Source organism: Aethina tumida, chromosome 6 (assembly GCF_024364675.1).
Source record: "Aethina tumida isolate Nest 87 chromosome 6, icAetTumi1.1, whole genome shotgun sequence".
Taxonomy (NCBI): Eukaryota; Metazoa; Arthropoda; class Insecta; order Coleoptera; family Nitidulidae; genus Aethina; species Aethina tumida.
In genome coordinates this window covers 10536864-10564600 of record NC_065440.1, presented here as the reverse complement: position 1 = coordinate 10564600, position 27737 = coordinate 10536864, and the positions used below count along the sequence as shown (strand labels likewise).

General features: G+C 27.7%; 1 protein-coding gene across 2 annotated transcripts in view; it reads left to right on the top strand.

Moving 5' to 3' along the window:
• The window catches only part of LOC109605641 (bicaudal D-related protein homolog), a 59406-nt gene extending 33555 nt beyond the window's left edge, over positions 1–25851 (top strand). The window contains exons 3-7 of one of the 2 annotated variants that reach the window (XM_049968493.1): positions 23586–23742; positions 23802–24191; positions 24529–24751; positions 24865–25219; positions 25278–25851. In XM_049968493.1, the coding sequence (XP_049824450.1) occupies positions 23586–23742; positions 23802–24191; positions 24529–24751; positions 24865–25219; positions 25278–25406 (1254 nt within the window). In that variant the 3' untranslated portion in view covers positions 25407–25851. Of the gene's footprint in view, positions 1–23585; positions 23743–23801; positions 24192–24501; positions 24752–24864; positions 25220–25277 lie in introns of both variants that reach the window. The other variant, XM_049968492.1, reaches the window with a different exon arrangement.
• The last annotated feature ends 1886 nt before the right edge of the window (positions 25852–27737 follow it).

Genomic DNA, 27737 nt, shown 5'->3' with positions numbered 1-27737 from the left:
AATTGCAAAAATTTCAGCTGTGATCACCAAAAATTGGTTTTGTAAGAAAGAAATATGAAGGGAAAGGATGTTTTTACGAGTCTAATATGAAATTATTAACTTAACACAACACTTCAAGAATAGTTTCACCCTGAATAATTGGAAAAAATTGAGCTGTAATCACCAAAATTTAATTTTGTAAGAAAGAAATATACAGACACAGTTTAATCTTTGAATTTGATAAGAAATTATTAACTTAATACATTTCAAGAATGGTTTCATTTAGATCTGTGTCAGAATTGGATAAATTTAGCTGTAATCACCAAAAATTGATTTTGTAAGAAAGAAATTTACAAAAAAAGGTTGTTCTTTCGAGTCTGATTTGAAATTATAAACGTAACACAACATTTCAAGAATTGTTTCACCTTAAACTGTACCATAATTGGATAAATTTCAACTGTGATCACCAAAAATTGATTTTGTAAGAAAGAAATATGCAAGAAAAGGATGTTCTTTCGAGTTTAATATGAAATTATTAACTTAACACAACACTTCAAGAAGAGTTCCACCCTGAATAATTGGAAAAATTGAGCTGTAATCACCAAAAATTGATTTTGTAAGAATGAAATATACAGACACAGTTTGATCTTTGAGTCTGATAGGAAATTATTAACTAAACACAACATATCAAGAATGGTTTCATTTAGATCTGTGTCACAATTGGAATAATTCAGCTGTGGTCACCAAAAATTGATTTTGTAAGAAAGAAATATACACAAAAAGGTTGGTCTTTCGAGTCTGATATGAAATTATTAACTTAATACAACATTTCAAGAATTGTTTCTCCTTAAACTGTACCATAATTGGATAAATTTCAACTGTGATCACCAAAAATTGGTTTTGTAAGAAAGAAATATGCAAGAAAAGGTTGTTCTTTCGAGTCTAATATGAAATTATTAACTTAACACAATACTTCAAGAAGAGTTTCACCCTGAATAATTGGAAAAAATTGAGCTGTAATCACCAAAAATTGATTTTGTAAGAAAGAAATATACAGACGCAGTTTGATCTTTGAGTCTGATAGGAAATTATTAACCAAACACAATATTTCAAGAATGGTTTCATTTAGATCTGTGTCACAATTGGAATAATTCAGCTGTGGTCACCAAAAATTGATTTTGTAAGAAAGAAATATACACAAAAAGGATGGTCTTTCGAGTCTGATATGAAATTATTAACTTAATACAACATTTCAAGAATTGTTTCTCCTTAAACTGTACCATAATTGGATAAATTTCAACTGTGATCACCAAAAATTGGTTTTGTAAGAAAGAAATATGCAAGAAAAGGTTGTTCTTTCGAGTCTAATATGAAATTATTAACTTAACACAATACTTCAAGAAGAGTTTCACCCTGAATAATTGGAAAATATTGAGCTGTAATCACCAAAAATTGATTTTGTAAGAAAGAAATATACAGACGCAGTTTGATCTTTGAGTCTGATAGGAAATTATTAACCAAACACAATATTTCAAGAATGGTGTCATTTAGATCTGTGTCACAATTGGAATAATTCAGCTGTGGTCACCAAAAATTCATTTTGTAGGAAAGAAATATACAAAAAAAGGTTGGTCTTTTTGAGTCTGATATGAAATTATTAACTTAATACAACATTTCAAGAATTGTTTCTCCTTAAACTGTACCATAATTGGAAAAATTTCAGCTGTGGTCACCAAAAATTGGTTTTGTAAGAAAGGAATATGCAAGGAAAGGTTGTTCTTTCGAGTCTAATATGAAATTATTAACTTAACACAACACTTCAAGAAGAGTTCCACCCTGAATAATTGGAAAAATTGAGCTGTAATCACCAAAAATTGATTTTGTAAGAAAGAAATATACAGACACAGTTTGATCTTTGAGTCTGATAGGAAATTATTAACTAAACACAACATTTCAAGAATGGTTTCATTTAGATCTGTGTCACAATTGGAATAATTCAGCTGTGGTCACCAAAAATTGATTTTGTAAGAAAGAAATATACAAAAAAAGGTTGGTCTTTTTGAGTCTGATATGAAATTATTAACTTAATACAACATTTCAAGAATTGTTTCTCCTTAAACTGTACCATAATTGGAAAAATTTCAGCTGTGGTCACCAAAAATTGGTTTTGTAAGAAAGGAATATGCAAGGAAAGGTTGTTCTTTCGAGTCTAATATGAAATTATTAACTTAACACAACACTTCAAGAAGAGTTCCACCCTGAATAATTGGAAAAATTGAGCTGTAATCACCAAAAATTGATTTTGTAAGAAAGAAATATACAGACACAGTTTGATCTTTGAGTCTGATAGGAAATTATTAACTAAACACAACATTTCAAGAATGGTTTCATTTAGATCTGTGTCACAATTGGAATAATTCAGCTGTGGTCACCAAAAATTGATTTTGTAAGAAAGAAATATACAAAAAAAGGTTGGTCTTTTTGAGTCTGATATGAAATTATTAACTTAATACAACATTTCAAGAATTGTTTCTCCTTAAACTGTACCATAATTGGAAAAATTTCAGCTGTGGTCACCAAAAATTGGTTTTGTAAGAAAGGAATATGCAAGGAAAGGTTGTTCTTTCGAGTCTAATATGAAATTATTAACTTAACACAACACTTCAAGAAGAGTTCCACCCTGAATAATTGGAAAAATTGAGCTGTAATCACCAAAAATTGATTTTGTAAGAAAGAAATATACAGACACAGTTTGATCTTTGAGTTTGATAGGAAATTATTAACTAAACACAACATTTCAAGAATGGTTTCATTTAGATCTGTGTCACAATTGGAATAATTCAGCTGTGGTCACCAAAAATTGATTTTGTAAGAAAGAAATACACAAAAAAAGGTTGGTCTTTCGAGTCTGATATAAAATTATTAACTAAACACAACATTTCAAGAATGGTTTCATTTAGATCTGTGTCACAATTGGAATAATTCAGCTGTAGTCACCAAAAATTGATTTTGTAAGAAAGAAATATGCAAGGAAAAGTTGTTTTTTCGAGTCCTATATGAAATTATTAACTTAACACAACATTTCAAGAATGGTTTCATTTATATCTGTGCCACAATTGGAAAAATTCAGCTGTAATCACCCAATATTGATTTTGTAAGAAAGAAATATACAAAAAAAAGGTTGTTTTTTCAGGTCTAGTATGAAATTATTAACTTAACACAACATTTCAAAAATGGTTTCACCTTACACTGAACCATATTTGGATAAATTTCAACTGTGATCACCAAAAATTGATTTTGTAAGAAATAAATATGCCAAGAAAGGTTGATCTTTTGAGTCCAATATGATATTATTAACTTAACACAACACTTCAAGAATAGTTTTACCTTCAATAATTGGAAAAAAAATGAGCTGTAATCACCAAAAATTGATTTTGTAAGAAAGAAATATACAAAAACAATTTGATCTTTGAGTCTTATAAGAAATTATTAAATTAACACAACATTTCAAGAATGGTTTCATTTATATTTGTACCACAATTGGAAAAATTCAGCTGTAATCACCCAATATGGATTTTGTAAGAAAGAAATATACAAAAAAAGGTTGTTTTTTCAGGTTTAGTATGAAATTATTAACTTAACACAACATTTCAAAAATGGTTTCACCTTAAACTGAACCATATTTGGATAAATTTCAACTGTGATCACCAAAAATTGATTTTGTAAGAAATAAATATGCCAAGAAAGGTTGTTCTTTTGAGTCCAATATGATATTATTAACTTAACACAACACTTCAAGAATAGTTTTACCTTCAATAATTGGAAAAAAAATAAGCTGTAATCACCAAAAATTGATTTTGTAAGAAAGAAATAAACAAAAACATTTTGATCTTTGAGTCTTATAAGAAATTATTAAATTAACACAACATTTCAAGAATGGTTTCATTTATATTTGTGCCACAATTGGAAAAATTCAGCTGTAATCACCCAATATTGATTTTGTAAGAAAGAAATATACAAAAAAAGGTTGTTTTTTCAGGTCTAGTATGAAATTATTAACTTAACACAACATTTCAAAAATGGTTTCACCTTAAACTGAACCATATTTGGATAAATTTCAACTGTGATCACCAAAAATTGATTTTGTAAGAAATAAATATGCCAAGAAAGGTTGTTCTTTCGAGTCCAACATGAAATTATTAACTTAACACAACACTTCAAGAATAGTTTTACCTTGAATAATTGGAAAAAATTGAGCTGTGATCACCAAAAATTGATTTTGTAAGAAAGAAATATACAAAAACAATTTGATATTTGAGTCTTATAAGAAATTATTAAGTTAACACAACATTTCAAGAATGGTGTCATTTATATCTGTGCCACAATTGGAATAATTCAGCTGTAATCATCAAAAATTGATTTTGTAAGAAATAAATATACAAAAAAAGGTTGTTTTTTCAGGTCTAATATGAAATTATTAACTTAACACAACATTTCAAAAATGGTTTCACCTTAAACTGAACCATATTTGGATAAATTTCAACTGTGATCACCAAAAATTGATTTTGTAAGAAATAAATATGCCAAGAAAGGTTGTTCTTTTGAGTCCAATATGATATTATTAACTTAACACAACACTTCAAGAATAGTTTTACCTTGAATAATTGGGAAAAAAAATGAGCTGTGATCACCAAAAATTGATTTTGTAAGAAAGAAATATACAAAAACAATTTGATCTTTGAGTCTTATAAGAAATTATTAAGTTAACACAACATTTCAAGAATGGTGTCATTTATATCTGTGCCACAATTGGAAAAATTCAGCTGTAATCACCCAAAATTGATTTTGTAAGAAAGAAGTATACAAAAAAAGGTTGTTTTTTCAGGTCTAGTATGAAATTATTAACTTAACACAACATTTCAAAAATGGTTTCACCTTACACTGAACCATATTTGGATAAATTTCAACTGTGATCACCAAAAATTGATTTTGTAAGAAATAAATATGCCAAGAAAGGTTGATCTTTTGAGTCCAATATGATATTATTAACTTAACACAACACTTCAAGAATAGTTTTACCTTCAATAATTGGAAAAAAAATGAGCTGTAATCACCAAAAATTGATTTTGTAAGAAAGAAATATACAAAAACAATTTGATCTTTGAGTCTTATAAGAAATTATTAAATTAACACAACATTTCAAGAATGGTTTCATTTATATTTGTACCACAATTGGAAAAATTCAGCTGTAATCACCCAATATGGATTTTGTAAGAAAGAAATATACAAAAAAAGGTTGTTTTTTCAGGTTTAGTATGAAATTATTAACTTAACACAACATTTCAAAAATGGTTTCACCTTAAACTGAACCATATTTGGATAAATTTCAACTGTGATCACCAAAAATTGATTTTGTAAGAAATAAATATGCCAAGAAAGGTTGTTCTTTTGAGTCCAATATGATATTATTAACTTAACACAACACTTCAAGAATAGTTTTACCTTCAATAATTGGAAAAAAAATGAGCTGTAATCACCAAAAATTGATTTTGTAAGAAAGAAATATACAAAAACAATTTGATCTTTGAGTCTTATAAGAAATTATTAAATTAACACAACATTTCAAGAATGGTTTCATTTATATTTGTACCACAATTGGAAAAATTCAGCTGTAATCACCCAATATGGATTTTGTAAGAAAGAAATATACAAAAAAAGGTTGTTTTTTCAGGTTTAGTATGAAATTATTAACTTAACACAACATTTCAAAAATGGTTTCACCTTAAACTGAACCATATTTGGATAAATTTCAACTGTGATCACCAAAAATTGATTTTGTAAGAAATAAATATGCCAAGAAAGGTTGTTCTTTTGAGTCCAATATGATATTATTAACTTAACACAACACTTCAAGAATAGTTTTACCTTCAATAATTGGAAAAAAAATAAGCTGTAATCACCAAAAATTGATTTTGTAAGAAAGAAATAAACAAAAACATTTTGATCTTTGAGTCTTATAAGAAATTATTAAATTAACACAACATTTCAAGAATGGTTTCATTTATATTTGTGCCACAATTGGAAAAATTCAGCTGTAATCACCCAATATTGATTTTGTAAGAAAGAAATATACAAAAAAAGGTTGTTTTTTCAGGTCTAGTATGAAATTATTAACTTAACACAACATTTCAAAAATGGTTTCACCTTAAACTGAACCATATTTGGATAAATTTCAACTGTGATCACCAAAAATTGATTTTGTAAGAAATAAATATGCCAAGAAAGGTTGTTCTTTCGAGTCCAACATGAAATTATTAACTTAACACAACACTTCAAGAATAGTTTTACCTTGAATAATTGGAAAAAATTGAGCTGTGATCACCAAAAATTGATTTTGTAAGAAAGAAATATACAAAAACAATTTGATATTTGAGTCTTATAAGAAATTATTAAGTTAACACAACATTTCAAGAATGGTGTCATTTATATCTGTGCCACAATTGGAATAATTCAGCTGTAATCATCAAAAATTGATTTTGTAAGAAATAAATATACAAAAAAAGGTTGTTTTTTCAGGTCTAATATGAAATTATTAACTTAACACAACATTTCAAAAATGGTTTCACCTTAAACTGAACCATATTTGGATAAATTTCAACTGTGATCACCAAAAATTGATTTTGTAAGAAATAAATATGCCAAGAAAGGTTGTTCTTTTGAGTCCAATATGATATTATTAACTTAACACAACACTTCAAGAATAGTTTTACCTTGAATAATTGGGAAAAAAAATGAGCTGTGATCACCAAAAATTGATTTTGTAAGAAAGAAATATACAAAAACAATTTGATCTTTGAGTCTTATAAGAAATTATTAAGTTAACACAACATTTCAAGAATGGTGTCATTTATATCTGTGCCACAATTGGAAAAATTCAGCTGTAATCACCCAAAATTGATTTTGTAAGAAAGAAGTATACAAAAAAAGGTTGTTTTTTCAGGTCTAATATGAAATTATTAACTTAACACAACATTTCAAGAATGGTTTCACCTTAAACAGTACCTTAATTGGAATTATTTCAACTGTGATCACCAAAAATTGATTTTGAAAGAAATAAATAGACTAAGAAAAGTTGTTCTTTCGAGTTTGACATGAAACTATGAATTGTGCCACAATTAAATAAAAATCAGCTCTATCACCAAAGATGTTGTAAGAAAGAAATGTGTAAGTAAAGACCAGCTCTTCAGCCTTACACGAAATAATCGACCTAACTCAACAATTTCACGAGTTTTTTCACCTTGAATCGTGATACAACTGGAAAAAATTCAATTGTTAACATTGTATGAAAGATCTAACCCACTTTACATTGTTCCGCTGTGAAACTCTTTCTCGGTCGTTCTGATGCAACCGCGATTAATCGCCGATTGTCTTACAAAAAACTTATTAAACATCGCTGCGCCTCGTTTTCCCATCTTCCTGTGGGAATTCAGGAAGTGAAACCGCCGACCGTGGCCCGGCACGCTTCCTCGTTGGGTCCGTTCTAAGCACTTTCGAAATATTAATCGCAAATCACCGAAAAATCGGCTCATTCCGTTCCTTCCTCGTTTGCGGACGCTTTCAAATCAAATATTGGTACACGGATTCATAAAAAATGCAAATTTCAACCTCTCCAGGAACGAAAACAGGTATGTGAGGTCATAGTTTGTGAGTCAGACTCGATTAACATTCGCAAAAGACGCTGTGCGAATTTCTAAAGCGGATTTGGATGTTTATGGTGTGCACGACTATTTTTTATTTTATTTGTCGGTGTGGGTTGCACGGGAGGTTGTTAATCTTTTATTTTTATTTGTTGATTATCTCATTGTAAGTCACGAATTAAAACTACCTGTGATGCGTCGTATTATGGTAATTTTGATGGTTTAATGGTTACGTCGATGGTGTGCTCAATGAACTCAAGCCGGTGCTTAAAGTTGTTGGGTACCTGTGACTTGTAATTACTTTAAGGTGCACTTCAAAGTACTTTTATTAGTTTCGTCTAGACATTACCGGGCAACAGTCCAACCTTAAACCTTAATTATAATATTTATTGTAAAATAAAATCCATTCAGTAAAATTAAGAGCATGACAAACTGGTTAGAAATTACACATTGTGTTGTATTACAAAAGTTTTGTAACATTTTGCTCAGCAATTGTGAATAAATTAATGCGTTGCCTATTTGCGCAACTATAGTTTTAAATTTGTCTTTGGATTGTTATCTAATTGTCTGTCAGTGTTTCAAAAATGTGTAAAACAACTTAGATTTACTTAATTGTGCAGTTCGTTGGGTAATTTCTCTCAGGCCAACATTAATTGACCTGAAACGACTAAATCAATTAAAAAAATTAATTGAAGATTGAAGAGTCACTTAATAAAATTTTAAATGTCAGTTCAATATTTTTTTTTCACATTTTTAAAATGTCAAATTTAACGATTTTAATCGTTGTTTGTTAATTATAACTTTATTATTATAAAATTTGGCACAATTTTAAATTTCTCTCTTTCTTTAACATAGTTATTAATATTTGAAATTATTAATTCAAAATTTATATAAAAGTTTAATTACTTTTGATTATTTTTTTGCCTTGAAGTAAATTTTTCAGGTTATATTTCAGGTTGTTACTCTGTTGAGTGTTTTATTCCATATTTCTTTGTTATAAAATCATTTATTTACGTTAATTTTAACATTATGTATTTTATTAATTTTCAAGTTATTAATTAATATTTTACTTCTTACATTTTTTTTTAAGATTTGTGTCAGAACTGTTTCTAGTTTAAGTATTTTCTTTCTTTTTTGTTGTTTCTTTGTCATAAATTAATTTTTTCAAGTTATATTTATGGTAACTTCATAAATTAATTAATAAACTATTATTTAAAATTGTACTTCATCCATTTTTGTGTTTAGATAGGACAAAACAGTTTTCAATTTAAATATTTTTTAGTGTTTTATTCCATATTTCGTTATTATAAAATAGTTTCATTACGTCAATTTTAACATCATATATTTTATTAATTAATATTTAACTTCTTACAATTTTTTCAAGATTTGTATCAGAACTGTTTCCAGTTTAAACATTTTCTTTCTATTTTGTTGTTTCTTTGTCATAAATTAAATTGTTCAGATTATATTTGAGGTAACTTCATTAATTAATTAATTAATAAACTATTATTTAAAATTGTACTTTATCCAATTTTGTATCAAAGTTTAGATGGAACAAAAGAGTTTTCAATTTAAGTATATTTTAATGTTTTATTCAATATTTCATTATTATAAAGTAATTTCATTACGTCAATTTTAACATCATATATTTTATTAATTAATATTTAACTTCTTACAATGTTTTTCAAGATTTGTATCAGAACTGTTTCCAGTTTAAACATTTTTTTCCTTTTTTGTTGTTTCTTTGTCATAAATTAAATTGTTCAGATTATATTTGAGGTAACTTCATTAATTAATTAATAAATTATTATTTAATATTGTACTTATTCTAATTTTGTATCAAAGATTAGATATGACAAAACAGTTTTCAATTTAAGTATTTTTTAGTGTTTTATTTCATATTTCATTATTATAAAATAATTTCATTACATCAATTTTAACACCATCTATTTTATTAATTTTCAAGTTATTAATTAATATTTTACTTCTTACATTTTTTTTCAAGATTTGTATCAGAACTGTTTCCAGTTTAAGTATTTTCTTTCTTTTTTGTTGTTTCTTTGTCATAAATTAAATTGTTCAGGTTATATTTGAGGTAATTTCATTAATTAATTAATAAACTATTATTTAAAATTGTACTTTATCCAATTTTGTATCAAAGTTTAGATGGAACAAAACAGTTTTCAATTTAAGTATATTTTAATGTTTTATTCAATATTTCATTATTATAAAGTAATTTCATTACGTTAATTTTAACATCATCTATTTTATTAATTTTCAAGTTATTAATTAATATTTTACTTCTTACATTTTTTTTCATGATTTGTGTCAGAAGTGTTTCCATTTTAAGCATTTTCTTTCTTTTTTGTTGTTTCTTTGTCATAAATTAAATTGTTCAGATTATATTTGAGGTAACTTCATTAATTAATTAATAAACTATTATTTAAAATTGTACTTTATCCAATTTTGTATCAAAGTTTAGATGGAACAAAACAGTTTTCAATTTAAGTATATTTTAATGTTTTATTTAATATTTCATTATTATAAAGTAATTTCATTACTTTAATTTTAACATCATATATTTTATTAATTAATATTTAACTTCTTACAATTTTATTCATGATTTGTATCAGAACTGTTTCCAGTTTAAACATTTTTTTCTTTCTTGTTGTTTCTTTGTCATAAATTAAATTGTTCAGATTATATTTGAGGTAACTTCATTAATTAATTAATAAACTATTATTTAAAATTGTACTTCATCCAATTTTGTATCAAAGTTTAGATGGAACAAAAGAGTTTTCAATTTAAGTATATTTTAATGTTTTATTCAATATTTCATTATTATAAAGTAATTTCATTACGTTAATTTTAACATCATATATTTTATTAATTAATATTTAACTTCTTACAATTTTTTTCAAGATTTGTATCAGAACTGTTTCCAGTTTAAGTATTTTCTTTCTTTTTTGTTGTTTCTTTGTCATAAATTAAATTTTTTAGGTTATATTTATGGTAACTTCATTAATTAATTAATAAACTATTATTTAAAATTGTACTTCATCTAATTTTGTATCAAAGTTTAGATATGACAAAACAATTTTCAATTTAAGCATTTTTTAGTGTTTTATATCATATTTCATTATTATAAAATAATTTCATTACGTCAATTTTAACATAATGTATTTTATTAATTTTCAAGTTATTAATTAGTATTTTACTTCTTACATTTATTTTTTCAAGATTTGTGTCAGAATTGTTTCCAGTTTAAGTATTTTCTTATTTTGTTATTTCTTTGTCACACATTAAATTTATTTGGTTAATTTTAAATTAAAATTGTACTTTCATAATACAATTTTGTATCAAAGTTTTGGTATACCAAACAGTTTTCAATTTAAGTATTTTTCATTGTTTTATTCATTTGTTAAAAAGTCATTTTATCAAAGTTTTAATATTTAGTATTTTATTAATTTTCAAGTTATTAACAATTAAATATTTTCCTGATTCTTTTGTTAATCCTTAATCACAAAATCAGTTTTTTACATTAAATTTAAAGTAAGTTAATTAACTATTAAATATTTTTTTTCAAATTTAATTTAATTTATACATCTATTAAATTAAAGTTAGTGTAAAGTGTATTTTGGAATATCTCTTCTTATTTTTGTAGTAATATCATTTTTTACACCAATCTCATTTCAAAGTTTATGTCAAAATTGTTTCAAATTTAACTAATTTTTGGCTCCTTTACTATGTCTACTTTTTTATAAAATCAATTTTCTACATTTCTAAATTTAAAATAACTTTATTAATTAAGAAGTAGTTAGAAAGTTATTATTAAATTGTCTCAGATTTTGACATTTTTTGGAGTTGCTCTCCTGATTTTCATTCAAGTTATATAGATCTATTAATTAGATTTTATAAGATTAAGATTAAGATTTCTAATATTTCTTTTAGTATTTTATTTTTCACATTAATTTTGACATAACTGTAATAATTTGTAATTTATTTTTAAATTGTTACTAATTTAGATATTTTTATAAGTTGCTTTTGTTATTTTTTTATTGGAATTATGTTTTATTTACGTTAATTATTATATATAATTTTAATAATTGATAAAATTAATTAATACTAAGGCACTAAATTATGTAAAACTAAATTTAAAGACATAATTTGTCAGTAAAAGTGAGGAAAAATAAACATCCATAAATTTGAATAATCATTCATTAAAGTCAAAAGTATAATAAGAAATTAATTAAAATCCTAAAAGTATAAAATATAATTAACTAGGTAAAACAAATATATAAATAGTAATTAAGAGAAAATCACTTAAGGAAACGAAAAACGCAAATTAAACAAGCCTGTTGCAAATTTAATTTAATTTATACATCTATTAAATTAAAGTTAGTGTAAAGTGTATTTTGGAATATCTCTTCTTATTTTTGTAGTAATATCATTTTTTACACCAATCTCATTTCAAAGTTTATGTCAAAATTGTTTCAAATTTAACTAATTTTTGGCTCCTTTACTATGTCTACTTTTTTATAAAATCAATTTTCTACATTTCTAAATTTAAAATAACTTTATTAATTAAGAAGTAGTTAGAAAGTTATTATTAAATTGTCTCAGATTTTGACATTTTTTGGAGTTGCTCTCCTGATTTTCATTCAAGTTATATAGATCTATTAATTAGATTTTATAAGATTAAGATTAAGATTTCTAATATTTCTTTTAGTATTTTATTTTTCACATTAATTTTGACATAACTGTAATAATTTGTAATTTATTTTTAAATTGTTACTAATTTAGATATTTTTATAAGTTGCTTTTGTTATTTTTTTATTGGAATTATGTTTTATTTACGTTAATTATTATATATAATTTTAATAATTGATAAAATTAATTAATACTAAGGCACTAAATTATGTAAAACTAAATTTAAAGACATAATTTGTCAGTAAAAGTGAGGAAAAATAAACATCCATAAATTTGAATAATCATTCATTAAAGTCAAAAGTATAATAAGAAATTAATTAAAATCCTAAAAGTATAAAATATAATTAACTAGGTAAAACAAATATATAAATAGTAATTAAGAGAAAATCACTTAAGGAAACGAAAAACGCAAATTAAACAAGCCTGTTGCAAATTGACCGTTTTCTATTGTAACAAACAAGTTTTCTAATTATTATGATAAATAAGTCTCAACATTAAATTCCTATTTTAATCGATTTCATACGGTTTTTAAGAGATTATGTAAAACACTATTTATTTATTGTATAACTCAATTTCCGCACTTCTATTATTAAATACGGTTCTATTTTAATCTAGAGAAACTTAGCAGCAACAAATGGCTTATTAACAAACTTTGTGTGTGTTTGATTTATTGGGTTGTTTTCGGTAACATTTAAAAATGTTAAGTTAATGGATAAAACCTGATCAACGACCTAGAAACAATTATTCAGCCGCCGTGATTCATTCGTGGGCGACCAGAAAGCCAAACCGCCTTTTGCAATTCGAAGAAGTCAAGGCGAGTTTCGCAAATCGAGAAAGAAAATCGCCACGTGATCGACGGCACAGCAAGGCCGTAACGTTCTTCGTCCGCCGTCCTCAGGACTGGACGAAAACCGGCGGCCGAAACTAATGGCCATGCTTCCTGTTCCTCCGATGAGTTCACCAAGGTCGCGGATGGTGTAAATCAGCTCTTCGGCCGACGCCGCACCGACACGTTATCGCATCGGCAACGAACGCAAACATTTCTGCAAATCGCATCGGTACGATTTCCTGCCGCCTCGTACGTGATCCGTTGGGTAAACAAGATGCATTCAAATCGCCTTTCTGCGCGAACGTTGCCTCCACGGCAGGAAAACCGAAAGTAGAACGGTGGATTTGCGAAAAAAAATATGGGCGATTACGCCATCGCCTCTTCGCCTTGAGGTGCGTGATTCATCGGTGATCTGCGTTAAGTTTACGTTCCTCTTTGCATTGGTAACCTTAGAATTCATAAAGTGACTGTGACAAATTATTAAATCATCAATTATTTTACGTTAAAGAAACTAAAATCTTGTAATAGTTTTAGCAACATGTTGAAGTTATGTTGAAATTAACGTAGAAAAAGGTTTTGTAAATAAAAATCCCCAAAACAACTCTCAAATGTATCTAAATTTGGAAGATACTAATAATAACATATAAATTGTTACTATTACGTTGAAAGTAATGTGAAATACAAGTTTTACCACAAAAAATACTGAAAGAAACACTTGAAAGTACTTAAAATTTTAACCAATTTTACTAAAGCCATTAAACCTGTATAGTCCAATTAACAACTCTAAAATAAATAAAGTTAGGTGGAAATTAACGTAGAAAATGGTTATACTACAAATAATAATAATAATAATAATAATCATTTGTAAATTGTTACATTTACTTTGAAAGTAATGTTTTACGACAAAGAAATACTGATAGAAACCTTTGAAAGTACTTAAAATTTTAATGATTATTTATTTTAGCCATTAAACCTATAAAATCCAATTAATAACTGTAAAATAAATAAGGTTAGGTAGAAATTAACATATAAAAGGGTTCACCTTAATAATAACTCATAAATTGTTACAATTCAGTTGAAAATAATGTGAAATACAAGTTTTAAGACAAAGAAATACTGAAGGAAATACTTGAGAGTACATAAAATATTAACTATTCCTACTTAAGCCATTAAACCTGTAAAATCCCATTAATAACTCTAAAATAAATGAAGTATTGTTGAAACTAACGTAGAAAAGAGTTTTACAACAAAATAATCCGAAGACAACTCTCAAATGTACATAAATTTGAAATAGATTAATATTAACTTGTAACTTGTTACAATTAAGTTGAAAATAAGGTGAAATACAAGTTTTATAATAAGGAAATACTGAAGGAAACACTTGAAAGTACTTAAAATTTTAACCTTTTTACTTAAGCCATTAAATCTGTAAAATCCCATTAATAACTCTAGAATAAATGAAGTACTGTTGAAACTAATGTAGAAAAGAGTTTTACAACAAAAAAATCCAATGACAACTCTTAAATGTATCTAAATTTGAAATAGATTAATAATAACTTATAACTTGTTATAATTAAGTTGAAAATAATGTGAAATACAAGTTTTATGATAAGGAAGTACTGAAGGAAACACTTGAGAGTACTTAAAATTTTAACCATTCTTACTTAAGCCATTAAATCTGTAAATGTAATTTAAAATAAATGAAGTACTGTTGAAACTAATGTAGAAAAGAGTTTTACAACAAAAAAATCCGATGACAACTCTCAAATTTGAAATAGAATAATAGTAACTTATAACTTGTTACAATTAAGTTGAAAATAATGTGAAATACAAGTTTTATGATAAGGAAGTACTGTAGGAAACACTTGAGAGTATTTAAAATTTTAACCATTCTTACTTAGGTCATTAAATCTGTAAAATCCCATTAATAACTCTAAAATAAATGATGTACTGTTGAAACTAATGTAGAAAATAGTTTTACAATAAAAAAATCCAATGACAACTCTTAAATGTGTCTAAATGTGAAATAGATTAATAATAACTTATAACTTGTTATAATTAAGTTGAAAATAATGTGAAATACAAGTTTTATGATAAGGAAGTACTGAAGGAAACACTTGAGAGTACTTAAAATTTTAACCATTCTTACTTAAGCCATTAAACCTATAAAATTCTATTAATAACTCTAAAATAAATGAAGTACTGTTGAAACTGACGTAGAAAAGAGTTTTACAACAAAAAAATCCAATGACAACTCTTAAATGTATCTAAATTTGAAATAGATTAATAATAACTTATAACTTGTTACAATTAAGTTGAAAATAATGTGAAATACAAGTTTTATGATATGGAAGTACTGAAGGAAACACTTGGGAGTACTTAAAATTTTAACCATTCTTACTTAAGCCATTAAATCTGTAAAATCCCATAAATAAATCTAAAATAAATAATGTACTGTTGAAACTAACGTAGAAAAGAGTTTTACAACAAAAAAATCCGATGACAACTCTCAACTGTATCTAAATTTGAAATAGATTAATAATAACTTATAACTTGTTATAATTAAGTTGAAAATAATGTGAAATACAAGTTTTATGATAAGGAAGTACTGAAGGAAACACTTGAGAGTACTTAAAATTTTAACCATTCTTACTTAAGCCATTAAATCTGTAAATGTAATTTAAAATAAATGAAGTACTGTTGAAACTAATGTAGAAAAGAGTTTTACAACAAAAAAATCCGATGACAACTCTCAAATTTGAAATAGAATAATAGTAACTTATAACTTGTTACAATTAAGTTGAAAATAATGTGAAATACAAGTTTTATGATAAGGAAGTACTGTAGGAAACACTTGAGAGTATTTAAAATTTTAACCATTCTTACTTAGGTCATTAAATCTGTAAAATCCCATTAATAACTCTAAAATAAATGATGTACTGTTGAAACTAATGTAGAAAATAGTTTTACAATAAAAAAATCCAATGACAACTCTTAAATGTGTCTAAATGTGAAATAGATTAATAATAACTTATAACTTGTTATAATTAAGTTGAAAATAATGTGAAATACAAGTTTTATGATAAGGAAGTACTGAAGGAAACACTTGAGAGTACTTAAAATTTTAACCATTCTTACTTAAGCCATTAAACCTATAAAATTCTATTAATAACTCTAAAATAAATGAAGTACTGTTGAAACTGACGTAGAAAAGAGTTTTACAACAAAAAAATCCAATGACAACTCTTAAATGTATCTAAATTTGAAATAGATTAATAATAACTTATAACTTGTTACAATTAAGTTGAAAATAATGTGAAATACAAGTTTTATGATAAGGAAGTACTGAAGGAAACACTTGGGAGTACTTAAAATTTTAACCATTCTTACTTAAGCCATTAAATCTGTAAAATCCCATAAATAAATCTAAAATAAATAATGTACTGTTGAAACTAACGTAGAAAAGAGTTTTATAACAAAAAAATCCGATGACAACTCTCAACTGTATCTAAATTTGAAATAGATTAATAATAACTTATAACTTGTTATAATTAAGTTGAAAATAATGTGAAATACAAGTTTTATGATAAGGAAGTACTGAAGGAAACACTTGAGAGTACTTAAAATTTTAACCATTCTTACTTAAGCCATTAAATCTGTAAATGTAATTTAAAATAAATGAAGTACTGTTGAAACTAATGTAGAAAAGAGTTTTACAACAAAAAAATCCGATGACAACTCTCAAATTTGAAATAGAATAATAGTAACTTATAACTTGTTACAATTAAGTTGAAAATAATGTGAAATACAAGTTTTATGATAAGGAAGTACTGTAGGAAACACTTGAGAGTATTTAAAATTTTAACCATTCTTACTTAGGTCATTAAATCTGTAAAATCCCATTAATAACTCTAAAATAAATGATGTACTGTTGAAACTAATGTAGAAAATAGTTTTACAATAAAAAAATCCAATGACAACTCTTAAATGTGTCTAAATGTGAAATAGATTAATAATAACTTATAACTTGTTATAATTAAGTTGAAAATAATGTGAAATACAAGTTTTATGATAAGGAAGTACTGAAGGAAACACTTGAGAATACTTAAAATTTTAACCATTCTTACTTAAGCCATTAAACCTATAAAATTCTATTAATAACTCTAAAATAAATGAAGTACTGTTGAAACTGACGTAGAAAAGAGTTTTACAACAAAAAAATCCAATGACAACTCTTAAATGTATCTAAATTTGAAATAGATTAATAATAACTTATAACTTGTTACAATTAAGTTGAAAATAATGTGAAATACAAGTTTTATGAAGGAAACACTTGAGAATACTTTAAATTTTAGCCATTCTTACTTAAGCCATTAAATCTGTAAAATCCCATTAATAACTCTAAAATAAATGAAGTACTGTTGACCCTAACGTAGAAAAAAGTTTTACAACAAAAAAATCTGATGACAACTCTCAAATGTATCTGAATTTGAAATAGATTAATAATTACTTATAATTTGTTACAATTAAGTTGAAAGTAATGTGAAATACAAGTTTTATGATAAGGAAGTACTGAAGGAAACACTTGGGAATACTTTAAATTTTAGCCATTCTTACTTAAGCCATTAAACCTGTAAAATCCCATTAATAACTCTAAAATAAATGAAGTACTGTTGAAACTAACGTAGAAAAAAGTTTTACAACAAAAAAATCTGATGACAACTCTCAAATGTATCTGAATTTGAAATAGATTAATAATTACTTATAATTTGTTACAATTAAGTTGAAAATAATGTGAAATTCAAGTTTTAGGATAAGAAAATACTGAAGGAAACATTTAAAAGTACTTAAAATTTTAACCACTTAAGCTGTTAAACTTGCTTTCATTAATGACTCTAAAATAAAGTTTGACAAGATTATAAACGTATGTGATTGATTAAATACTCAAGCTTTATAAAACAAAAGTCAGAAGATTAACAAGTTTTAGTAAATTAATAACATAACATAACATTTTCAAAATATATGTAATTAATGAAACACTCATGTTTTATAAAATTGACAAGATTCAGTGAATTACATGATTTAAAACTTTCACAAGACTTATATTCTTTACAAAATTAACAAGATTTACTAAATTAACAATAAGTTTGACAGACGTTACAAAATGTATGGGATTAATGAAATATTTATGCTTTAAAGAATTGAAAGTTCAAAAGATTTACATGACAAAGCTTTACATCTAATTTTACAATCTACAAAAGTCAAAGACGAAAATGTCGAGTAAAAGATTATTGATTATATTTGCGATATTCCTTCTTTATTAGTTCATATTAATATCTATATTAATGTTGTAAATTTTGAAAATTTGTTATTGTAATGATATTTTTTAACCTTATTCACGTTGTAAATATTAAGAATTTTGAAAATCTTATTTATAATGAAGTTTTTTGAAAGGGAGTTTTGTAACAAAAAAAAATTTGGAGACACACCTTAAATGTGTCTAAATTTGAAAGGATTAATAATAACTTGTTGTAATTCTGTTTGAAAGCAATGTGACAAAAGTTTTACGACAAAGAAACACTTGAAAGTACTTCAACTTGAAGTTCTTTCGAATTGATTAATTTTTGTGTGTTTTTCTATACTTTTGTTTGTCGTAAAACTGAGGACTGTTCAGATCATCTATTGTCAAATCTAGACAAGATCTGAAGGTTTTTTCTTCACGCCATAAACCATTTAAATTCATATCAAGGCAACCTTGAAAACAATAGACATTTTTTTACTGTTGTCATACAATTTAGCACACCTTTATCAATTTTTCATAGCCACAGTTCAAGGACTCATTAATAGAAACTTGCCTCGTACCAAAACATTCTTCGCAGTCCTCGTGCGGAATACCAATCAACGTCGGTCGGTTCGCACAATAAACCGCCTCGCTGATTAAAACATTATCGCATTGGATTTCCATACAAAACCTCTTAATTGTTTCGAAACTAATTGCGCAGATAATCGTGCAACTTGGTGCGCACACAACCTCGTTAATCCGGCCGACGGATTTTCATCCCGCACGCGGCGTTCGGTGTGGGAACGGGACCTCCACTTCCGTACCGGAAGAGCACGGCCCGATTTTCGAACACCTGTCCCGAATATCCAACTGTCCGCCAGCACGTGTCTTCGATCTAAATATACGCCCGCACACCATTCGCCTGTTTCCTGTGTTTTGTACGAGCCCCTACTTTTTTTTTTTCTGTTGCTTTTTTCACTGTCGGAACAGATTGTTTCGGTTTGCGTTTATTGTCCGGGAGTGGATCGGATAGATGGTATAAAAAACTTTTGGAGTCCTGGTTTAATAAATTACGGAATCCAATTTGGCTGTATCGACAGTCGGAATCAGGAGGATATTAATGAGAAGGAATAAATTTTCGTTTTGGGGATGTTTTCAGTATATTAATATCGGTGGGTTTCTTTCGCTCTTTGTTTTTAAAACATTTTCCTTGTAACTTTCATAACACTTTGAAAGTTTGAAAGCTTGAATCAATTATTACTAGTTTAGGTACGTTCCTTTCAGCATTTCCTTGAAGTTTCTCATAAATTTAGACGTAATTGTAACAATTTACCTTAATTTCAGCACAATTTTATTAATTTCAGAGTTATGAATTAAATTTTGACATTTTAAATTTTAAGTTAAAATCGTCACAAGTTTAAGTACGTAAGTTTTAAGTCTTTCAGTTTTGTCTTGTTCTAAAATTCAACACTTTATTTTAACTATTTAATATATGAAAGTTTAGGCAGATCAAGACAGTTTTCAATTTAAATATTTTCGAGTGTTATTATAAGATCAATTTTCTACATTAAATTTAAAGAAATTTTATTAATTACAAGTTATTAATTAAAATTGAACTTTATAGACTTTTAATCATAATTTAGGGCACATAGTTTTGTTTAAATAATTTTCAGTGTCTCTTTCAACGTTCCTGTGTAGTAAAATTATTTTTACACGTTAATGTTCATGTAATTTTATTATTTGGTAAATTATTAATTAAAATTTAACTATATACCATTTTATTTCAAAGTTTATGCCAAAATTGTTTCAGGTTTAAGTTTATTCGTTCTCTCTTGTTAATTCTTTATTATAAAATCAATTTTCTACATTAAATTTAAACAAATTTAAAACAAGTTATTAATTAAAATTAAACTTTGTACACTTTTAATCAAAGTTTAGGGCACATAGTTTCAGGTTTAAATAATTTTCAGTGTTTCTTTCAACGTTCTTGTGTAGTAAAATTATTTTTACACGTTAATTTTGATGTAATTTTATTATTTGTTAAAATATTAATAAAAATTTAACTATATACAGTTTTATTTCAAAGTTTATGCCAAATTTGTTTCAGGTTTAAGTTCATTCGTTCTCTCTTGTTAATTCTTTATTATAAGATCAATTTTCTACATTAAATTTAAAGAAATTTTATTAATAACAAGTTATTAATTAAAATTAAACTTTATAGACTTTTAATCAAAGTTTAGGGCACATAGTTTCAGGTTTAAATAATTTTCAGTGTTTCTTTCAACGTTTTTGTGTAGTAAAATCATTTTTACACGATAATTTTGATGTAATTTTATTATTTGTCAAATTATTAATTAAAATTTAACTATATACAGTTTTATTTCAAAGTTTGTGCCAAAATTGTTTTAGGTTTAAGTTTATTCGTTCTCTCTTGTTAAATCTCTATTATAAGATCAATTTTCTACATTAAATTTAAAGAAATTTTATTAATTACAAGTTTTTAATTAAAACTGAACTTTATAGACTTTTAATCAAAATTTAGGGCACACAGTTTCAAGTTTAAATAATTTTCAGTGTTTCTTTCAACGTTTTTGAGTAGTAAAATCATTTTTATACGATAATTTTGACGTAATTTTATTATTTGTTAAATTATTAATTAAAATTTAACTATATACAGTTTTATTTCAAAGTTTATGCCAAATTTGTTTCAGGTTTAAGTTCATTCGTTCTCTCTTGTTAATTCTTTATTATAAGATCAATTTTCTACATTAAATTTAAAGAAATTTTATTAATAACAAGTTTATTAATTAAAATTAAACTTTATGAACTTTTAATCAAAGTTTAGGGCATATAGTTTCAAGTTTAAATAATTTTCAGTGTTTCTTTCAACGTTTTTGTGTAGTAAAATCATTTTTACACGATAATTTTGATGTAATTTTATTATTTGTTAAATTATTAATTAAAATTTAACTATATACAGTTTTATTTCAAAGTTTATGCCAAATTTGTTTCAGGTTTAAGTTCATTCGTTCTCTCTTGTTAATTCTTTATTATAAGATCAATTTTCTACATTAAATTTAAAGAACTTTTATTAATAACAAGTTTATTAATTAAAATTAAACTTTATAAACTTTTAATCAAAGTTTAGGGCATATAGTTTCAAGTTTAAATAATTTTCAGTGTTTCTTTCAACGTTTTTGTGTAGTAAAATCATTTTTACACGATAATTTTGATGTAATTTTATTATTTGTCAAATTATTAATTAAAATTTAAATATATACAGTTTTATTTCAAAGTTTATGCCAAAATTGTTTCAGGTTTAAGTTTATTCGTTCTCTCTTGTTAATTCTTCATTATAAGATCAATTTTCTACATTAAATTTAAAGAAATTTTATTAATAACAAGTTATTAATTAAAACTGAACTTTATAGACTTTTAATCAAAATTTAGGGCACACAGTTTCAAGTTTAAATAATTTTCAGTGTTTCTTTCAACGATTTTGTGTAGTAAAATTATTTTTACACGATAATTTTGATGTAATTTTATTATTTGTTAAATTATTAATTAAAATTTAACTATATACAATTTTATTTCAAAGATTATGCCAAAATTGTTTCAGGTTTAAGTTTATTCATTTTCTCTTGTTAATTCTTTATTATAAAATCAATTTTTTACATTAAATTTAAACAAATTTAGAACAAGTTATTAATTAAAATTAAACTTTGTAGACTTTTAATCAAAGTTTAGGGTACATAGTTTCAGGTTTAAATAATTTTCAGTGTTTCTTTCAACGTTTTTGAGTAGTAAAATCATTTTTATACGATAATTTTGATGTAATTTTATTATTTGTTAAATTATTAATTAAAATTTAACTATGTACAGTTTTATTTCAAAGTTTATGCCAAATTTGTTTCTGGTTTAAATTCATTCGTTCTCTCTTGTTAACTCTTTATTAAAAGATCAATTTTCTACATTAAATTTAAAGAAATTTTATTAATAACAAGTTATTAATTAAAATTAAACTTTATAAACTTTTAATCAAAGTTTAGGGCACATAGTTTCAGGTTTAAATAATTTTCAGTGTTTCTTTCAACGTTTTTGTGTAGTAAAATCATTTTTACACGATAATTTTGATGTAATTTTATTATTTGTCAAATTATTAATTAAAATTTAACTATATACAGTTTTATTTCAAAGTTTATGCCAAAATTGTTTTAGGTTTAAGTTTATTCGTTCTCTCTTGTTAAATCTCTATTATAAGATCAATTTTCTACATTAAATTTAAAGAAATTTTATTAATTACAAGTTTTTAATTAAAACTGAACTTTATAGACGTTTAATCAAAATTTAGGGCACACAGTTTCAAGTTTAAATAATTTTCAGTTCATTAAAATTTAACTATATACAGTTTTATTTCAAATTTTATGCCAAAATTGTTTCAGGTTTAAGTTTATTATTATAAGACCAATTTTCTACATTAAATTTAAAGAAATTTTTACATAATTTTATTAATTTGTGTGTTATTAATTATAATTTAAAGGTTTATTAACTTAATTATTATTAGTTTTAGTACTTTCAAGGGTATCTCAGTTCTTTTAAATAAATTTATTTTTAAACTTATTTTCAACGAATCTGATCATAAGTTATAATTAAATTGTTTAAATTTGGATATTTTGTGACTTGCTTTCATAATTTTTTATTGAAATATTTAATTTTAGTATAAATTATATTTTAAAAGATTAATAGTTTAAGTAATAATTGACACAGGTTTAAGTACTTTTATAATTGTTGTTTTCTTTGTGTTAAATTCGACAAAACATTAATTAAACAAGGAGTCAATCTTTATCTAAGAATCGTCACAAATTTAAATATTTCATGCATTTTCTCAGTTTCATGTCGTTTTCAACATAGTTTTATTAATTTCAATGTCAATATTTAAATTTATAAGTTTCCTTATATTTATAAAATTTTTCCATTATTTTACTTATATATATTTTTATGTAAATGGCCAAAGCTATTTATAAATCATATAAACCAATCAACCAGCCTCGTAAATAAGATTCTAATCATCAATTTTTTTTCCTTCCAGGCAGTCGAACAGGACAGGCACGTGCTCAGACGGAAATTGACCAGCAAGGAATCAGAACTAGACGCCAGACTAATCGAATTACAGAACGACATCACCGAACTAACAAACAAATTAGCCTCCAAAGATAATCTCTTAAAACAATGGGAACGTGAAAAAGGTAAATCAACAATTTAAGGTGATCAAGCAATATACTGTATTAATAATTTGTTTGTGCAGCAACGCTGGTCGGCGAACTGACTGCGCAGAACGCCCGCCTGACCGCCCAGCTAAAAGAGGCGGCCGCCGCCGAGACGCAGCTGCGCCAACAGTTGGACGGCCTGAAGGAGCAGTGCGCGATGGGCAAGAGCAACTTGCAGGAGCACATGAGCAGCGTCGACGGTCTGCGTGACGAGCTCGAGATACTGGCCGAGAAGAACAAGGAGCTGGAACGTAGGCTGCACATGGCGGCCGCCGACCGCGACGGCATGGCGAACGCGCTGGAGGAGGCGTCCGATCGCATACTGTTGCTGGAGCGGCACGCGAGGGAGCAGGAGATGCGCTACCAGCAGAGCGTCAAGGACTACTCGCTGCCGCAGGAGAAGCTGAGCATCGAGGAGCGGATTGCCGGTAAGGCGGGCTGCGTCTCGCGACCATCTCACGAAACGTCGTTTGCCCGAAGTATCCTTTAATAGCCCGTTCCTAGAGCTAATTCCTTTGTGCGCATGCGCACTAGCTAACGCGGCGCACCGACTCGGATGCGCCCGGCTCTCTCCGTCGATAATTCGGGCATTCGACGAGCACTATCATATACTCCGTGCATGACACGCACATATTCGTTTTAAAACAATGTTCTAACACCCCCCTGATATAAAAAACGGTTGACTAACACCTAACAAAATAATTTTTGTACATGCGAATGGATTGTCCGGATGATTAGTGAATGACCAGCGATCTCTATTGTCAGAAATGGACATATCGGAGCCGACACTGAGCCAGGAGTGCATGTCGGTTTACAGGCAGCTCAGGTCGCTGGTGCACCAGCTGAAGTCGCACAGCGATGACGACAGCGGGTTACATTCGGACTGTTCCACTGTCTCGATGGAGGACAGCTCCAGATTCACGCCCGGCTTGCTCAGCGAGGTGGCCCAGGAGCTGGTCGGATTGGTTTTGGACACCGACGTGGTCAGGTACGAGATTTTTGGCCTTTTTTCATTAATTTCTGTTTTGGAGGATACAAATTGTTTTAATTATTAAGAAATTACACATGTATGTCAATAAAAAAGTCAAATTTGTTGATTAGATTGTTGGAGAGACTGGAGCAGGCGAGACGCGAGATCCAGGAACGCGACGAAGAGCTGACCAGACGTTCCGAACGCATAATGGAGCTGAGCAGCAAAGCGTCGGTGTGCGAGGTCGAGCTGCAAGCGGCACTGGAGGACAGGGACAGGGCTAGGGTGGACGCGTCCAACACGTCCATGAACCAGGACGAGATTGTGTCGAAGGCACGTGAAGACCGTGACCAGGCGGTGCAGAGACGGACGAAGGCGGAGGTGGAACTGGCGAAGACGCGCGTCGAATTGATGCAGGCCAACAGCCAGCTGCTGGAGAGTATACAGCAGAAGGTTGAGTTGAGCCAGCAGCTCGAGCAGTGGCAGGTAAGGGTTTTGTGAATAGCTTCAAGTGTGGGTCGGTGTTAATTAAGTGGAATTGCAGATGGACATGCAGGAACTGCTCGACGAACAGCTGAGGAACAAGCTGAGCTCGCAGGAGGTGAAGATGAGGGCCGGGGACGCGCCGGTGGTTCCGCCGAGACGAAGACTTTTGAGCTTCTTCATCCGATAGCAAGAGGCCTTAGATAATTTTGTACATTTGATTAGGTGCCGCGTTCGCGTGGACGTGCAGCTGCAGATTTTGATATTCGTCATGTTCTGGTGTGCGGTCATCGTCTTCTTGGTCGTTTACAAGGTTCTGGTCGTGCTGTACGTCCTGCCGGTTTGCGTTGTCGGCGCGTCGTGCAATAAGATTGACCGTCGCGGCTGTAGGATGTTAAAATAGTAAATTAAAATCTGTGATTTAATTTATGTTCTGTTAATCGATTAATTAATAGTGTTACCATTTCTAACGTTTCGTGTTTTTATGTCTCGACATTTGATTTTTGTTTGTATTCGTGTACGAATAAAATTGTGAATGTAATCTAATCCGTCCAAAAATTTTAACAGTTGTAACTAAAGAATCAAAATTAATGCTTTTATCATTCAATAAATAAATTATTTTATTAGTACTAAAATGAAGTTTTTCTTTCCTATCCAACACGCGGTGAACCTTTTTGACTAACATTTTTTTTGAATAATCGGTCTGTGTACATAACAATGTTTATAAAATATATTGTTATTGAAATAAGTTTTTTACTTTTCGCAACCAATTTATTCTAATTCGGATGTTTTCTTTTTAACATTGTTGAAAAATATTGATTTAGAAATGTTCGATTGTTTAAATGAAAATGTGGTAGAACCTAAATCTTTTAAAGCATCTACTGAAGAATTCCTGGTGAATGTCTTTTTCTTCGTCTCTATTTTAATGCTTACTGGGTTGCCTGGATCTTTAATATGTCCACATGGTTGCCTAGTATTAAAAGGAATCCTGGTTGCCTAACTCTGTGAGTCATTGTTAACGTATCAGCTTGCATTATAAACGGAATCTGCAATGACTGAAACAATGGTTCTCCTTACTGAAGATAGATATCACTGTAGTTATAAAAGAAACCTGCAATAAACTTTATGAGAAGTCGGTCTACTAACGATAGATGTCATGTGTGTACCCCGTGAACGTAGTATTCAGAAGCAGAAATTTATATATTTTGCTTAATTTTAATTTTAAAATAATATAAATAATATAATATTACTATATTATTAATAAATTATATAATGAATTAACATTTATTGGAAGTTCTTTATTTTATATGAACATTATAGAAATTTACATTTATTTACGTTATTAAAAATAAAAATGTTACTGTTAGTCACATGTCAACAAATTCTACGTTTCTGTATCAGGATCACAGAAATACGAGAAGATGTTTTCGCGCCATTTTGGTATCAGGAGTCTTCCCGCAATTTTTTGAATCAGTAGATTTCCCGCCATTTTTGTATTAGGAGCTACACACCTCCTCGCATTTCTGCTATCCTGTTACAAATCTTAAAATCTTAGTTTTCTCACTCGTTGTTTATCAACTCACCTTTGAAATTTGATAAATTCACCGGTTCGTATCAGGATCACAGAAATGCGAGGAGATGTTTTCGCGCCTTTTGGTATCAGGAGTCTTCCCGCCAATTTTTGAATCAATAGATTTCCCGCCATTTTTGTATTAGGAGCTACACACTTCCTCACACTTCTGCTTTCCTGTTACAAATCTTAAAATCTTAGTTTCTCGCTCGTTGTTTATCAACTCACCTTTGAAATTTGTCAAATTTACCAGTTTGTATCAGGATCACAGAAATACGAGGAGATGTTTTCGCGCCATTTTGGTATCAGGAGTCTTCCCGCCATTTTTTGAATCCGTAGATTTCCCGCCATTTTTGTATTAGGAGCTACACACCTCCTCACATTTCTGCTATCCTGTTACAAATCTTAAAATCTTAGTTTTCTCACTCGTTGTTTATCAACTCACCTTTAAAATTTGACAAATTTACCGGTTTGTATCAGGATCACAGAAATGCGAGGAGATGTTTTCGCGCCGTTTTGGTATCAGGATTTTTCCCGCCATTTTTTGAATCGATATATTTCTCGCCATTTTTGTATTAGGAGCACACACCTTCTCGCACTTCTGCTATCCTGTTACAAATCTTAAAATCTTAGTTTTCTCACTCGTTGTTTATCAACTCACCTTTGAAATTTGACAAATTTACCGGTTTGTATCAGGATCACAGAAATGCGAGGAGATGTTTTCGCGCCGTTTTGGTATCAGGAGTTTTCCCGCCATTTTTTGAATCGTCAGATTTCCCGCCAGTTTTGTATTAGGAGCTACACACCTCCTCACATTTCTGCCATCCTGTTACAAATCTTAAAATGTTAATTTTCTCACTCGTTGTTTATCAACTCACCTTTGAAATTTGACAAATTTACCGGTTTGTATGAGGATCACAGAAATACGAGGAGATGTCTTCGCGCCTTTTT